At 45.6% G+C, this 16396-nt stretch overlaps 1 protein-coding gene across 1 annotated transcript in view; it reads left to right on the forward strand.

The window, feature by feature from the left end:
* Positions 1 to 10079, forward strand: part of WWC1 (WW and C2 domain containing 1) — a 148211-nt gene extending 138132 nt beyond the window's left edge. The window contains exons 20-23 of the mRNA XM_036884839.2: positions 2538 to 2630; positions 5775 to 6008; positions 8209 to 8330; positions 9331 to 10079. Coding sequence (XP_036740734.2) covers positions 2538 to 2630; positions 5775 to 6008; positions 8209 to 8330; positions 9331 to 9397 — 516 coding nt within the window. The 3' untranslated portion in view covers positions 9398 to 10079. The remainder of the gene's footprint in view (positions 1 to 2537; positions 2631 to 5774; positions 6009 to 8208; positions 8331 to 9330) is intronic.
* Positions 10080 to 16396: the final 6317 nt, after the last annotated feature.

Raw genomic sequence — 16396 nt, forward strand, 5'->3', positions numbered from 1 at the left:
ATGTTCCCTCTGGCCACCTGGCCCTCTTTATCTATTTTGGTTGCCAGTGTGCTCTTGCAGGCTTCCCTGGAATTTAGAAGCCCTGAAGTAAGTCTTTGAAACCCTTACCTTGCTACCCAATTAGTCTACCCCTTCCTAGGCCATCCCCTTTCTTTCATTCTGCCTTGAAAGGAGCATTTGAACACTTAAAACCACATATGAGGACTCATGCTGGTTGCTGGGGCTGCAGAACCAGGCCTGTTGCAACCTTCCTTGGGGATGGCATGGATAGGACACATGCACACTTTCCCTGAGTCCTGGACTCAAATGATGGATCAACATCCTTCCTTACTCTGCACCCTACAGAACCAGGGGACAATAATGAGAAGCATAAACAGAACCTTCCTGCCTTGTGTTCCCATAAGTGATCACAGAAGGGGAGACCCATGGAGCCTCCCTACATCATCAACCTGTCACCTACCTATGTATTGTTATTGGTGGAGGAGGATACTAAGGGGCATTTTCACTATCTGATATTCAGTATCCAAGGCCTACAATTTTAAGATGGAGTTAGAGAAGCTAATTTTTTCATAAACATGAGAGTTTCCCTACTTTACCGGCTCATCAAATTAGTCCACACAAAAACATACCCTGCAGTCTCTCCCAGAAATAACATAAGCCCCTCCCTTCTGTGTCAAGTCTCTCGTTAATCATTTGAGCTTGTAAGTGTCTGAAAAGACAGTGTAAGCACTGTGCATATTAGCTGCATATCTCACAGAAAGTTCAGGGTTTCCTAAAGCCACTGAATGTGATTTTGATGTTGGGGAATTCATGAATCATGGGTGAAGAATCCTGCAGTTAAGCCAGCTCACGGCTGAAGAGGAGAAAATATATAACCCACGTCTCATATGTGAATAATTTGAAGGATTTAGAAAAGCCCTTAGGATAATGTATAAAACCCTCTGTTTTTGGCAAAATTATCACCCTTATGAAAGTACAGTGGAAATAAAACACAAAGAATGTCCCTCGTCAGAAAAATCAAACCAAAAGAAATTAGTGTTGGATTCATTATTTTTCATCAGGATTAAAGTGCAGTTGTTAATTTGTTAAATGGAGGATGTAAATACACCTTTTGTAAACTGCATTTGTATCCTCTTGGTACATATTTCTAGTTGGTACTGCATTTATTCTGAGTGCCACCTTTGGAATAAAACAATAAAGGATAAAGCCCCTGTCTGGTATGATATCCATCCGGTCCATGTGTGTGAAGCACCCCAGTCAAGATGGTCCACCGCTCCATCTATGTATTAGTTTTGTCTCTTGAGGGAGAAAACATGGCCTGGGAATCAGACTGGACCTTGAAATCTCTCTCTGATACTCACCAGCTGAATGACTTATAAAAGCCTCATTCCCTCCGTTAGGATTATTTGAGGCTGAAATGAAAGCACATGGCACATAGTAGGTGCTCCACCCACCTGGCTGTTTTTACTGACACTACTCTGTTTCTGGTTCTGATTGAGACTCTGCATTGTACAGTAACCACTTCATCAGTTACATCCCTGGGGTTGCTGTGTTCGTCAACATTGCAGGACAATTAATATCACTATCACTAATTATTAATAACTGCAAAATTACAATGCAAACAGCTTCTCAGGAGAGACCTTCAGCAGTGAGCTGCCAGCTGCCAGAGCAGGCTCTGAAGAAGCGCCTCCTGCCTTGACCAGAAACCCCTGGTCTCTGGCTGTGGATGGGGAATCTGTATCTCTGGGGAGTACAGAGTAACTAAGTGATTGAAGGGATTCTGCTGAGGGGCTGTGATCGGCTCGGGCCTCACAGAGCCTGTCTGCCCCAGCTTATCCCATGATATATATTAATTATATATTATTATGTATCAATTACATGTATATCTCATATACAAATATGTGTGTGTGTGTGTGTGTGTGTGTGTGTGTGTGTGTGTGTGTGTATATAATAATAATCTTGGCAGTGGCTCCATTTGTGCCATGAAGGAAGGCTCTGTGGGTGACAGGGAAGAGTCGATGCACAGGGGCCTTGGCACAGTAGGTATAGGGGGTAGTATACCCTGGAGTCACTCTCATGTCCATCCCACTGTGCTTGCCAACTTTGGACAAGTTCCATAACCCCTGACCTCTGTCTCCTCATTTGTAAAGTGGAGGTGTTCCTTCCCATGGGTTGTTGGAAGGATTAAATGAGACTCCACATGTATAGCATGTGTCAGAGTTCATTGTGCTGAGCATGTGCTCAATAAATATTCACCTCGAAAGAAAAGGAAAGTGGCGTGAAACCTGCTTCATGCAGTCCCCAAGGAACAGAAGTGACGTAAACCTCTCCCTTCTGTGTCAAGTCTCTACTTAATCATTTGAGCTTGTAAGCATGTGAAAAGACAATTCAGACAAAAGCATCTGAAAAAACTCTGGTGTCTGCACAAGGACAGGAAGGCGTGAGCTGAGTCAGGGAACCCCACCATCCTTCCAGCCCCAGAAACCTTCGAAATGTACACTAACCTTAATTAACTTCCCAGGCCTTTTCTCCCGCAGCTGAATCGTAGTGATAGTGACAGCTCCACACTGTCCAAGAAGCCACCTTTTGTTCGAAACTCCCTGGAGCGGTGCAGTGTCCGGGTGAAGCGGGTAAGGCAGTCACCTCAAAGCTCTCTGTACACCTGCCTCCTCACTTTCCCAAGCTCATCCCCTAACGTCTGTTTCTCCTCAGCCACTGGCATGAAGAAAGTTGATCTTGCAAGTGTGATGATGTTTGTGAACTGCAAGGTCTGTGTAGGTCCCAGAGAAGGTGTCAGAGGGTACATGTAACATCATGATGATGATGAATAGGTTAGATCAGGAGGGTAGGTGCTTGGCCTTATCTTCCTGGGTAGAAATCAAAGTCATTGAGAACTAACTAACCCCAGGACATCACAGTCATCTAGGAGTCTACCTCACATAGGACTCTACTAGGCATGTTGTCCAGCTGACTGAGTAGCTAAAGGCTCTGACAGCCTTGCCTTCTGGCAGAGAAGCCAGATGCATCCAAGCACCAGTGGGAAGCAGGGAGGTGTGGATGGGCTTCTCTCAGTTCAGCTGGAAGAGCACAGGGAAGAAGCCACATACTGTCCCTGCAGATAAATCTCACCTTTCCTTATGGAGACTTGGCTGAGAGATTGGGGTGGAGTAGCATTAGGCAAAGGACCAGCTCCTGATGTGGACTTTTACCAATCAGGGCTGCAGAACATGCAGAGGAACCTTCCCCACATTGGCCTTTTAAACACGGCAGTTCTGGTGAGCCTGCAGAACATGAAGAAACAGGAGCCAAAGTGTCAGAGAGAGAAACAGAGCAGGAGAGAAAGAGAGCAAAGTGAAAGGCAAGGCTCAGGAAAAGGACAGTAATCAGGAGCCCCAGGTGGGGGAAGGTGTCTGGCAGTTGGCTGCTGACAGCTCAAATCTGGAGCTGGTCTTCGGTCTGTCACCACCCCTTCCCTCAAGTCCCCAGAAAGCACTAGAGAGTACAGGATAAAGAAAGTAATACAGAAGAGGGTGCACAGGGAGGGGAATGAGCACTGGCTGTGGGAGACTGTGGACATGGCCTCCGGTGGCAGAGATGGAGGACTGCCCACAGGGGGTCCCCCACCTCCACCCCTGTCTGCTGTAGCTGGCTGGGGCTGCAGAGTCTCTGGAGCACTGAGTCTCCTGGCGCGCTTGTTGGCCATGCAGATTCCAAGGGCGCACTCCCCGACAGTCTAGGTCAGGCAGCTGGAGTGGGGCCCTGGAAACTGCATTCTGATAAGCTCAGAAGTGTCTGGAGCAGTTGTTCCATGATCTATTCCTGGAGAAAAGCTTCTGGAGAAGGTCCTTGCTTGCCCTGCATTTTTTACAACTCCCTGCCAAGACACACCCCACACAATTCGCCCAAGTTTCCTTTAGGTCCTACCAATGTCTTGAGGACAGAAGGGTTCAGAGGCCAGGCAGTCCTTCTTCCACCCACTGCCTGAGTTTGTCTCTCTGCTTGGGCCTGAACGAGCATATTCTATGCTTGGACATCAGTCAAAGAAAAGCAAACGAATCTTGAGCTCCAAGAACTTGAGCCACATAGATCACTCAGCTGGATTTCCTAACCCTGCTCATTTATAAGCACAAACTAGGCCATGGTCACCCTAGAAGAACATTGTACAACTTGTGTACTAAGCTATTCATATTCCTAAAAGTGTGCTTGCCAGCCTTAAGTGAGGTTATGCCTCATAGTAATGTTTTATGTGACATTTCTCAAATCCCTTTAGCAGTCATTGTATTTGTTTTCTGTTGCTGCATAACAAATTACCACAAACTTAGCAGCTTAAACCAACACAAGTTCGTTATCTCACAGTTTTCATGGGTCAGAAGTTCAGGCACAGATGAGCTGGGATCCTTTGCTGAGGGTCTCACCAGGCTGAAATATAGGTGCTGACTGAGTGTATCCTCATCTGGAGATTTGACGGGAAAGGATTCACTTCTAGGCTCCCCCAGGGCTTTGGCAGAATTCGTTCCCTTGCATTTTCTTGGTCTCTACCAGCCAGGGGCTGCTCACAGCTACTAGAGGTCACTCTCAGGTCCTTGCCAATGTGGCCCTCTTCACGACATGCATTGCTTTTTCAAGACCAGCAGGAGAACTCTTTCCAGGAAGGAGAGCTTTTAAGGGCTCACCTAATTAGGTCAGGCTCACCCAGGATAATCTCCCTTTTGATTAACTCAAAGCCAGCTACTTTGTTTCCTGATCATGGGAGTGGTCCCCACCTTATTCACCGGTCCCATGTACACTGAAGGGGAGAGCATGATATGGGGCATGTATGTTACAAGGTGGGAATTCATCAAGTCTCAGTTTTCCTCCCGTGACACTGCTCTCTCCAGAGATGGTCACCCCATATGATTGTAAAGATGGCCACGATCAGTTCTTGCTTTTAGCTTGCTGGCTTACAATGTCTGTTTAAAGATGCGGCCTTTTTTCTAGTGGGTCAGCAAAAATACCAGAGTGGAATTATTCTTGCTGAGCTTAGATAACATAACTGTGAAGCACTCACTAAGAATATAATTGCCCGGATTCAGTTCACATTCTTATTCCTAAAGCTGCACGTGAACCACCATGGGGGCTGAGCATGGACGAGGAGTGGCTTCCCAGGGAGGAGGAGGGAGCTGTCATTGTAAGATTGGGGAAGGGGATGCTGGACAAGCAGAAACAATACATGAACATATATATGTATGTCCATTACACAAACATAAAGTCAAGATGACACAACCATCTACCCAAAGGGAAACAGACCTGCAGTGAGGAAACAACTTCAGAGCAGGATAGGGGCAAGAACTCACAAAGTGAGTGTGTAAACGTTGAATGCTCTGAGAGTTGGGGAACAGGGACAGTATGGGGAGTCCGTGGGTGGGGTCTAGAGCCAACTGCCCCCAGTGAAATCTTGGCTTTACCACTTATAATCCATGTGACTTAACCTCTGGGAGCCTCATCCGTGCAAATAATGATAGTTGGGACTTTCATAGGATTGTTGTGAAAGTGAACAGAAGTAATGGAAGTAAAGCTCCTAGCACTGCACCTGGAACATAAAAATACTCAATAAGCATGAGCTGTGGAAGCAGGAGAAATCGAGACAAGCTGCCAGGAGGGCAAGCCCCATTTTTGAGGGATGGGAAGCCTGCAGATGAGCAAAGGAGGGTATTTGAGGTTCAGTGGAGGGGGTCGTGTGGGCTCATTGGACCTGACCCTCTAATAACCCGCCTAAGCCATCCCCACTTCCACAGCCTCCATCGGTCAAATCCCTGCGCGCCGAGCGCCTGATCCGCACTTCACTGGACCTTGAGTTAGACCTGCAGGCCACCAGGACCTGGCACAGCCAACTGACTCAGGAGATCTCAGTGCTCAAGGAGCTCAAGGAGCAGCTTGAACAAGCCAAGAGCCACGGGGAGAAGGAGCTGCCACAGTGGTTGCGCGAGGATGAGCGCTTCCGCCTGCTGCTGAGGATGCTGGAGAAGCGGGTGAGTGCCCCAGGGAGGAAGGGAGGCAGCCTGGCCCAGCCTTGAAGACCACCCTCTGCTGCAAGGGGAGAGCCCTAGAGCCCTGTGACCCAGGGAGAGTGTTCCCAGGGCCCCTCTTTCCCATCAGTAGAGGGACCCAGGAATCCCTTTACTCAATAAATTTTATTAACACTTGACCTGGCTTCCAGGCCCCTTGGCTGCATTTCTGTGTTTATGTGTACAAGCTTTATTATTCACACTTATTCACCCCTGTAGTCCTTCTTCAAACATATTCAGTACCCAGTCTGCACTGAGGCACACACTTTAACAGAGTAAGCTCATTTACTAGAGTAAATACAGAACACTGACCCACACCAGTGCCTGCCTCTGTAGTCCCACAGAGCATATAACTCCAACATGGGCAAGAGAGGATCATGGCGGGGCTTTGTACTGATAAAGATGCCCAGGAATACAAGCCTGCTTGCATCTCTGCCCTGGTATACTGAGTTTGAGGGACTTCAGGGAGGCTCAAGGAAAAAGAGAGAACCACAGAATGGCACTTGCACAATGGATTTTATTTGGGTGGTACTGCTTTTGCAAGTTTGCATGTGGGGCAGTCCTCAAGCATGACACCTCCTTAAGGTAGCTGCTGTTCAGGGACCATTACCTAGAGAGGAGCAGGTGCAGGGAACTGGCTGGGCCAGGCTGGGCCCGGGGTGGAGGAGGGAGGGCGCTACGCATCCCGAGGGCATCACTCCGCGCACCACAGGGAGTCTGTGGGTCCAAGAGCTCCAAAGCAGCAGCAGCAGCTCAGGACCTTTTATAACCCTAGGGTTTCTCTCATCTGTGGCTAGCAGATATTGGGTACAGCTTCATGGGTCATGGAAAGCAGGCCAGTTCTAAGTGGCTAAAAAACCTGTTTGAGCTATATTTTAAAACAATTAGATCGGTAAAAATGTGACTTTGGCACCATTAGCTTTTGAGCTAACCATGTCCTAGACGGTGGTGAGGAAGTAAACAATAGAAGGCCAATACACAGAGGCCATCTTTGACTCATTTATGTAACACCTGCCACTCCCAGTTGCCACACATGGCAGGGATGACAGACCTCTACTATTTCTCTCTGCACATAGCCAGACAACGCAAAGAGCACCTTATAGAGAGTGCCTGCCTGGATTACTAGGAGGGCCATTAGCTGAAGTCTCAGCTCTTGACGCAGGTGGTGATGCCTTAGAGCAGAAAAATAGTGCAGGACTTCTTGGGTCTGGAGCTTCACACCAACTCTGGTAATCCGGAAAGTCCATAAATGTTTATTTCTTTGTAATTTATTACTTATACCCTATAGACCTAATAGGGTTATAATAAGAGTATTATGGGAAAGTAGAAAATTAGAGAAATTTTTAAGGAAGAGAAGGAAATAAATATATCCCTAACATAATTATAGTTGTCTATTACATTTATTTTTGGGCTTCCTGGTAGCCAAGGTAAAAATAGGCAAGAAAACAAGTGCATATGTGTTCTGTCTTAAGAAAACACCAACTAAGATAACCTGACCTTTCAAATAGTAAAAAAAAATAGTACATCCATGACTGTCTGATAATGACTTTCTACTAAAGAGCCCTTTAAATGATGGCTTCATTGACCAAAATTCTGTCATCATGCAATGTTTTCAAGTATATGGTACATGGATATTTTAGGGCTCTTTGCGGTTTGTTCTCAAAGGTGCTTACATAGGTTTGCATCAGGAGGAAGGGATATAATGTAATGAAGCCCCTGAGCATGACTAGGTATTGGGTTTTAACCACTTGTTAGTTGTTTGACGTAAAGAAATTTCTTAACATGCCTGGGCCTCAGTTTCCTCATCTGTAATATAGAGGCAATTATAAAATCCACCTTCTTAGGTGACCCTGAAGATTATAGAAGTAGCAGACATTTCACTAGGCAGCCCTCATCTCCTTATTTCCCGGAGGTCCACGTAGGTATCCAGTTCCCTGGCCCCTAAAACCTGTCCATTCTGACAGATGATGGGATCACTTCTCATTATTCTGAATAAAGAAGATCCTCCTCTGGAACAGAAGGAGTGAAGGTGCCTGTTCCTGACCCTCAGACCTTTTGACTACAGCAGACTCATCTGTGCTAGAAAGTTCTCCTAGGATGACCCATTTCTCGAGGCCCTAAGAGACTCTACTCCCTCATGGCTTTGCTTGCTTTGGACCTACAGATGGACCAAGCCGAGCACAAGGGTGAGCTTCAGACAGACAAGATGATGCGGGCAGCTGCCAAGGATGTGCACAGGCTCCGAGGCCAGAGCTGCAAGGAGCCCCCGGAAGTGCAGTCTTTCAGGTAAGCAAGTGGGTGCCCGGCCGCCTGCCTTCCCTTTTGCACCTGGCCGTCCCAGCCTGCGGCATCTTTTCTCAATCTCACTGCTCCCCGTGCCCTGCCCACTTCTCTAGCAGAGCACCAGCTCTCTCTGTAACAGATGTTCATCCTCTGCCAAGCTGTCCCTGGTGGTCTGTGAGCTTTGCAGTGCTTTCCCCTGGCTGTCTTATCAGTCCCCACACAACTCGAGCTAATTTGTTTGATCCTCTTGTTTAATGGATGAGCCACCTGCTCCGGCCTTTCCTCTTAGCGTTTCCATCACCGGTAATTGCAGAGGATTGGCTGAATGATTAATAATAAGCCTGGCGGTGACAGATGCTTGCTGGGCCTCCCTGGCTCTGCCTCCTGCCTGCCAGGATCTCAGGGAGGTCCTTTCTTGCTGTACTGGACCCAGGCATGTCACAACAGGACCTCAAATGCCATTTGGCCCAGGCCTCCCATTCTCAGAGGGCCTGGTGTTTACACTTGTGATGTCCTCCAAGATAAAGTATCCATGGTTGTATATGTGCTAAAAAAGCACTCCTCTATGGAATATAAACATTTAATATATGCTGTAATTTGTATAACCATGCTTGGACATCTCTTGATTTTTAACATTGGGAATCTAAAACAAAACAAAACAAAAAAACACACAGGAAGTGGCTTGAGAGCTCTTTTAAAGCTGGAGAGGCCCCTGATTTGAACTGAAGGTGACTGGTCCTCCTAATGTCTCCTAAAGAACGGTTCTCAACCAGGTCAATTTGGACCCCCCAGGGACATTTGGCGATGTCTGGGGACATTTTTGGTTGTCACAACTAGAAGGATGGGTGGGGGAGCGCTATTGGTATCTAGTGCATGGAGGACAGGGTTACTGCTGAATGTCCTATAACTAAAGGACAGTCCACAAAACAAAGAACTATGCTGCCCATAATAGCTATGTAGTGGAGTTTAAAACCCTGCTCTAAAGGGATGGCATCTCTCACAGGGAGAAGATGGCATTTTTCACCCAGCCTCGGATGAATATCCCCACCCTCTCTGCAGATGACGTCTAATCGCCAGAAAAGTATTTCCTTTGTTCCACTGACCACGCTGTGAACATAGACTGTGGCTAGTTGTTTATGTGGTGTTATATGAAGGTACTGAGTCACAAGTCCAGTAGTGCTCTTGTTGGTTTGAAAATGAATCAGATTTTTTAGTTTGGGCTCTGTTATTATTGAAACAAAAACAAAAACAAAAAACCAGCATTAAAATGACAAGATTGTATAGTTTGTATATTTAGGAATGTATTTTTGAGAAAGAAAATTTAAATGAACTAAAGCAGTATTAAGTTACTGCTCTTCTTAAAATTGTTTAGATTTTTTTTTTTGTACAGCTCTACCTTCTAGAGGTTTCACTGCAATAAGAAGTAATGTTTTGGGGACGGTAATCCTAAAAGGACGTCCCACAGATGTCACAGCACAGCTGACCTTTCCTACTTAACATATTTTGTACGATATTAAAAAAAAATGCACAAGAACCATTTGGGGGATTCTGAGGTGCATCCGTGAATCTTCACGAGCTGTGATGTGTTTTTATGTGATTGCCTGATGTGGAGCAGAAAGCACGGAGCTGGCTGAGCAGCCCAGCCCATGCCAGTCTCAGATGCCCAGTGAAGCCACTGAAGTGAGTGAGGGAGGGCTGTGGAGAACGCCTTTCAGCTTCATCTTCATCAATAAAGTGGCCTTTCTGAACGTATTTCTTCTCTCTCTCTTTTCCCCCACCCCTCACTCCATCTATGTTTCCCTGATTTTTGACTCCCCTTCCCAACCATTTTCTCCCCACCCGTTCCCTGTCCAGGTGACTTGTTTTTCTTTTGCCCACTCTTCCCCTGGTTTCTCATTAAATTAAAATGACTGCTCAGCTGCGGCTGTTGCAGACAAACCAAAGTCAGCCTTTAACAAATGAGAAGCAAAATCTCTTCCTGCTTCCTTTCGCTGACATCATCCTGTGTAACTTCCCACAAAGTGTGTTGCACCACCAGCCACATTAGAATCACTTGAGGCAGCTTGTTAAAAATACAGACGTCTTCCCCAGACCTACTGACCCACCCTTCCCCCGACCGGGATGGGTCCAGAGGCCTGCTACTAGCCATGTCCCACTGTCAGTCTTATGCACACTGTGTTTTGAGAGACCTACTGGTATAATGTGAATGAAGCCCAGGAAAAATGCTGAGGCCCTGCACCCTGTTAGAGAGTCACATGGGACACTGATCTGCATGGCCCTGTCCAGGCCTCTGAGGATCACTGCAAGAGAAGGTGGCAGAGGAAGTAGAGCCCCTTTCACTGGGCTGTGGAGGCTCCTCCGCCATCTCGCCACTGCTTTCCTGACCTGGCTGTTTCTCCTTCTGCAGAAGGAACCTATGGTGGCATAAAATCAACTGCTGTTCCCCATATGGCTTGCAGAGCTTTCAGGGGCCAGGCCTCCCTCCTACTACACAGTCCATTTTCTCACCACCAACCCAGAGCTTCCTTCTTCCCCAGGGCTTCACATCTCTGAACACACCAGTCCATGACACACAGTCGCTCCTTCCATGAAATTCCACCCCACACGTTGAGGGTTAGCTTTGCACTTTCTTCAAATGAGTATCAACATTGTCTAATAATTTGCAATAGGTCCCAGAGTACAAGGATTGTGTCTCACACTGCTCCTGTGGCCCCAATGCCTGCACAGCTCAGAGCTTTGAGACGGCTGCTGTCCTTGCTGACCCTGCCCTTCTGTTACGGGCACTGACTGCAGCGATGGAGCAGATGGCCCCAGCCAACCAGTCAGAGTGTCCCATCTCATTGGCTGCCATGAATAGACCAAGGAAGGGCATGGGGCCCTAGCTGGGCTAATCAGCTGGGCCCTGCGTTTTCCATTTGAAGGTTAGAGACTAGATTTTCTCTTCCCAAAGCTACCTATAGCTATGGTTCCAGCTTCAGGGACCAATCCTACAGAGAGAAGCAGATGAAAGGAGTGAGAGGAGAAGGGATATGCTTGGAGTCTGAGTGCAGAGGTCAGCTGCATCCTAACTCTGTTTGTAGTCTGTCTCGTAAACGGAGTCCAGAGTGCTCAAGAAAAATTTGAAAGTCATGCAATGGAGTTTTTCACTCAGTCACACCTTCATCCGTGTTAGCTGTCCCAACAAGGGTCAGCCCCTCACCCCCTCACAGCTTCAGTTTCCGTGAAGCAGAGCTCTAAACTGCCTCCTTGTGTATGGGAAAGGCCACATATGGAGCAACTCCTCCTGCCCAAGAAGCGTGTCTCAATGTCGCTGCAGCTGACAGAGCATTTGCAGGGAGTAGCAGACCATCTCTGCAGAAGGCAGACAGCCCTCTGTCAGCCATGGCATTGACCTCCCTATAAACAGTTCACTGGCAAACAAGCCACCAATACATCCTGTTGGTTGCCTGGCAAGAAACTAAAGAATAAATTTCCACTCATATTCATGCATGTGTGTTCTCCAGAATCTTCAGGAAAACAAAGCTCAGCAATGTGGAATGATCTGCTCAAGCTCTTCCAAAAGCTAGGATGCCAGCCTTGTCTTCCAACTTGGACATTTTCTACTGTCATTCAGCTCTAGTTTCTGTTTCATGGCATTGTGGTCACATGAGGCCTTACTTGAAGGGAATTTGATCATTTGGTTTTAAAGAATGAAGTCATGAAAACCTTTGATTTCTCTGCATGAGGGTATAGAGAAAGGTGGAGTGAGTAGGAGACCAGCCTGAGAAAAGACATTCAGCAAACCCTCACTGGGTTGGTTTGTTCCATTCATAAAGCCAATCTTATTGTCTTCTTGACTACAAATCTTTTGTAATATGCACACTGGCAGTCTTTGTGTTTGCTGCCTCCAAGAAGGCTAACAAGTAATATTTATCCAGGTAACTATCCCCCTCCTAATCAGACTGCAGCCATGCTGACCTTTCATTTCTATATTCCCATCCCATGGCCTTTACCTTCTGTCTGGCACACTTTCTCTCCACTTTTCCATCCCATCTTCATAGGACTTGCTCTTTATCACTATTCAGATCTCAGCTCAAGCCTCACCCCTCAGAGAGCCCCCTCTACCCTGATCCTGGGCCACCTTACCCTTACCCTCCTGTAAGTTAGCCTCTGGTACGATAGCATGATTTGTTTGCTTCAGAGCAGTGTTCTTCTCTGTAGTAATCCTATTACATCCCCTTCCTCTGTCTCTTCCTTCTAGAAAGTTAAGATCTTAAAACCAGGGTCCTTGTTTACTTTGTTTTCTGTTGAGTCTGATGCAGGCTGAGTCCTTAATAAGTATTTGTAGAATGAATGAATGAGAGAATAAATGTTTGCCCCAGAGGTGTGTTCAGTCACTTCTCCTTTGTCGTTCCTAATCAGGAAAAAGGAAGGTTCTGGGTGGAATAGAAGAACTGAAGGCTCTTCTTGTGGGGTGCCAGGTTGTAGACACCTCTCTGATCCAGCTCAGTGCTCACCGCTACAAACACACATGCCACCCTATGGCATAAAGAAACAAAAATGATTGGGATTCCTAACACACACATGCACACAATGTTCACATTCTTTGAAGAAAAAGGTTATTTACCCTGAATTAGTCTTCCTGTAACAGTTTATTTTATTTCAATAGCTAATACTTACATACTACACAAAATCCAAAGGGCACATAAGAACTATAGTAGCAAAATCCTCCCACTCACTACAGGCCTAGGCACTGTTCTAAAAGCTTGCTTATTTTTGTAATTTTCCTCATGACAGCACTATAAGATGTAGGTACTATTATGACCATGTCTGTTTTACAGTTGAGGAAACTCGCCCAGAGAGACTTAGGTTATTTGCCCAAAAGCACATAGCTGGTAAGTGGTAGAACTGAATTAAATCTAGTACATCCTCTTAAGACACCTCGCTACAGTGACCAGCAAGTCTTCTTCACACTTCTGTCCCCACCTACCAGTTTTTCCCTAAAGACATCCCATATTGCCAGTTTCTTTCATGTCCTCCCAGAAATAAGCAATGTATTATATGTGCATTATACATATAAGACTTATACATGAGTGCATCTATAAATCTAATCTGTAATGCTTATACAGTTGTACATGTGTATTCCTTTTTTTCCCTACCTAAAAATGCATACTAAAGGTATGTCCTGCACCTTGCCTTTTCTCAATAAGATACCTGTGAGCGAATTCACACTTTTTAACAACCATGTAGAACTCCATTAAGTGATGTACCATAAATCATTTAATGGACATTTATGTTGTAGCCAATCTCTTGCTTTTACAGTGTCCTAATTGCTCTCTTTGTCCATCATCCTTCCACACGTGTATGAGAATATCTGTAGATAAATTACTGCCTACATTTTAAAAATGTACTATCAGAGCACCACATATAGCTATAAAGTGCTTCTCAGACATTTCTCAGCAAGTTTGCTGTCTTCATTAAGTGGTGTGAAGATTCAAGGAGATAATATACTTTAGGTACTGAATAGTTGTAAGGAGTGGTGGGGAAGTTGTTACATTCTTACTGTATTTTAATGCATCTGGGAATAACTAAACTGAAAAGTCTGTCCTACACTATAATAAGGCTTCTCCCAGGGCATTTAGGACTATAAATTTATTTAGGACAACACAGTAAGTCATAAGTTTAAAAGCAACCATAAATATACATACAGCTAAATCAGAAGTAACAAAAGGACATAGGTTTGGCATTAATAATAATTTTTACTACTTGCCTTTACATACTTTATTTTTGGATTTGGCTATCTGCTCATGAGGATGTTGGAGACATAAGGCAGGCATCATGCATGTCTCCTTCACTATTTTAGCCCTAGAGCCAGAGCAGTCCCTAACAGATAGCAGATCTCCAAATAATTGTTTGGTGAATGAATTCGGCTAAGACCAAAGTTCTACTTCCAGTGCTGTAAGTAACAACTCAAACCTGGGCAAACACTTCCCAGTGGCTTTCATGACATAATGCTTCCCAAAGAAAGGCATAGAAGAAAATACTAGGTGGAGCCTAGCTGCATCATTTTAGTCATATGTTTATTTTAACATGCTCATCAAAGTTGTGAATTCACTGCTTAGGATTGATATGTAAATATTTAAGGTGAATCAGTTTAAAGAAAAAGATCACATATATAGTGGCACAAAGAAATGGCAAAAATAGTGATGGGGAAACATTGGGAAAAGATTAAGTTAATACATCTCAAACGGTCCTAAAGGGTCACCTAGCACAATTTCCTATTTACAAATGAAAGCAGGCCCAGGAGCTGTGGCTTGCTGGAAGTGAACTGAGCTCTTGGGAACTAAGGAAAAGAGACAGTGATATTCAGGTGCTGTTATGGGTTGTCCCTACCCCGTTTGGTCTGAGCTCCAGTAAGTGCTGCCTGGACAAACTGAAACATGAGGTCAACCTGAGTGTATCTGGGACAGCATCCTCTACTCCTTTCACTCCCATCCTACATCTGCATGCTCTTGGCTCATTATCCCTGTATCTTCCGTGTAATCCCTCTGCCCATTTTTAAAAGTTACATCTACTCTGTGAAGTAGTACTAAAACAATGGTGCCATCCCCAATATAAAATCACAATACGGAATATGCTTTTTTCTAGTACATCCCCCTCATCGAGAAATTCCAATAGACCTCTCCCTTTCCCCATCCACTCTTACAAATTACTGATCCACTTTAAAATTCAAAAGGCAGCAGAAAGCAGCTGCAGTGGCAACCATCCTGTCCTAGTTCAGGCCCCATCTCTGTGTTGGTGAAAGACTCCCGGGTCTGCCATCTCCCCGTTATAAGAGAAACAAGACAGGTCAGTACATTCTGGTTCTATCATAGGGCTCCAGAAATGGTGACAGTAATACTGCCACCACCATCCCTCACTACCGATTCCTCCTTTCATCTCAAGTGCAGACCCAGGAGCTAGAGGGAATGTTAACCCCAGAACCTCATCCTTCAACATGGCCTTGTGGCTAGGGATGCAGCCTGCCTCTCCACCTGCAACGCCTCTTTCCATCTGGAACACCCTTCCTCATCCCATTCCCAGCCTAAATATCACCTCTAGAAACCCTCCTCATCACCTACCAGCCAGGCCATCACACCTGCCACCACTAACAACCCACACACATCTTCCTATTTCCTGAACATTTTTTAATATGACTTCTCCCCTACTAGACTAGATTGTCAGTTCCTGTGGACACAGACTGTATGTCTAATTCATCTGTGTCCCCAGCAACCAGTCCTGAGTCATGGGTGCTGATGACTGCAGAACAAGGGTGAAGGATGGAGGCAAGTCAGGGGGCTCTGGGGCTGAATGGTGCCCACCTCTGCCCTTTATCCTTTAGAGTCCCCAGGGTGCTTTGCCAAGCTTGGGGAGTTTATGGGCAAGCTGCCACTCCAAGCCTCCCAGACTTTCTCTGGCTTCAGCCTGCCTGAGTTAGCCCCTCCTGTCCTAGTGTGAAGACCAACGCTGTTGTGACACCAGGTCACTTTCCCTTAGAGGGAAGACCCAGGGGATCTTCTGCAGATTACCTCACTTGTAATCAGGAAATTCCAGACTGATGGGTTTAAAATTACACACCTGGGAGAGGCTGAAACTGCAATTACACTAGGTACTGAGTCTTGGTGGAGCGTCACGTAAGTGGCTCCATTTCAGGCCTGTTCCTTTTTAACAGATTTGACAAAGAGGACTGGTTTTACTTATTAATTAATATGGCAACATTTCCCATAAATTAGATGAGCTAAATTTGCTGCTCCACAGTTTTGCTGAAAATAACATTGCGAGCACTTATACCAGAAACAACACACCAGAAAATATTCCACTGCCACTATTTAAAGTTGTGACAAAAGTTTTCAGATGTCAACTTTGAAAAGACGACACTCAAATATGAATGTTTAAGTATCTTTTATGAGGCACACAGCAAAAAAGATTTGAGACTGCTCCTCTAAGTAGGGGCCTTAGGAAAGAGGAAACAAGACAGTTCATGTCCTTGTTCTCCCAGAGCTTAAATCCCAGAATAAATGTTTGAAATTTTAACTCAAATATCACCTGCT

This window comes from Manis pentadactyla, chromosome 2, assembly GCF_030020395.1.
Source record: "Manis pentadactyla isolate mManPen7 chromosome 2, mManPen7.hap1, whole genome shotgun sequence".
NCBI lineage: Eukaryota > Metazoa > Chordata > Mammalia > Pholidota > Manidae > Manis > Manis pentadactyla.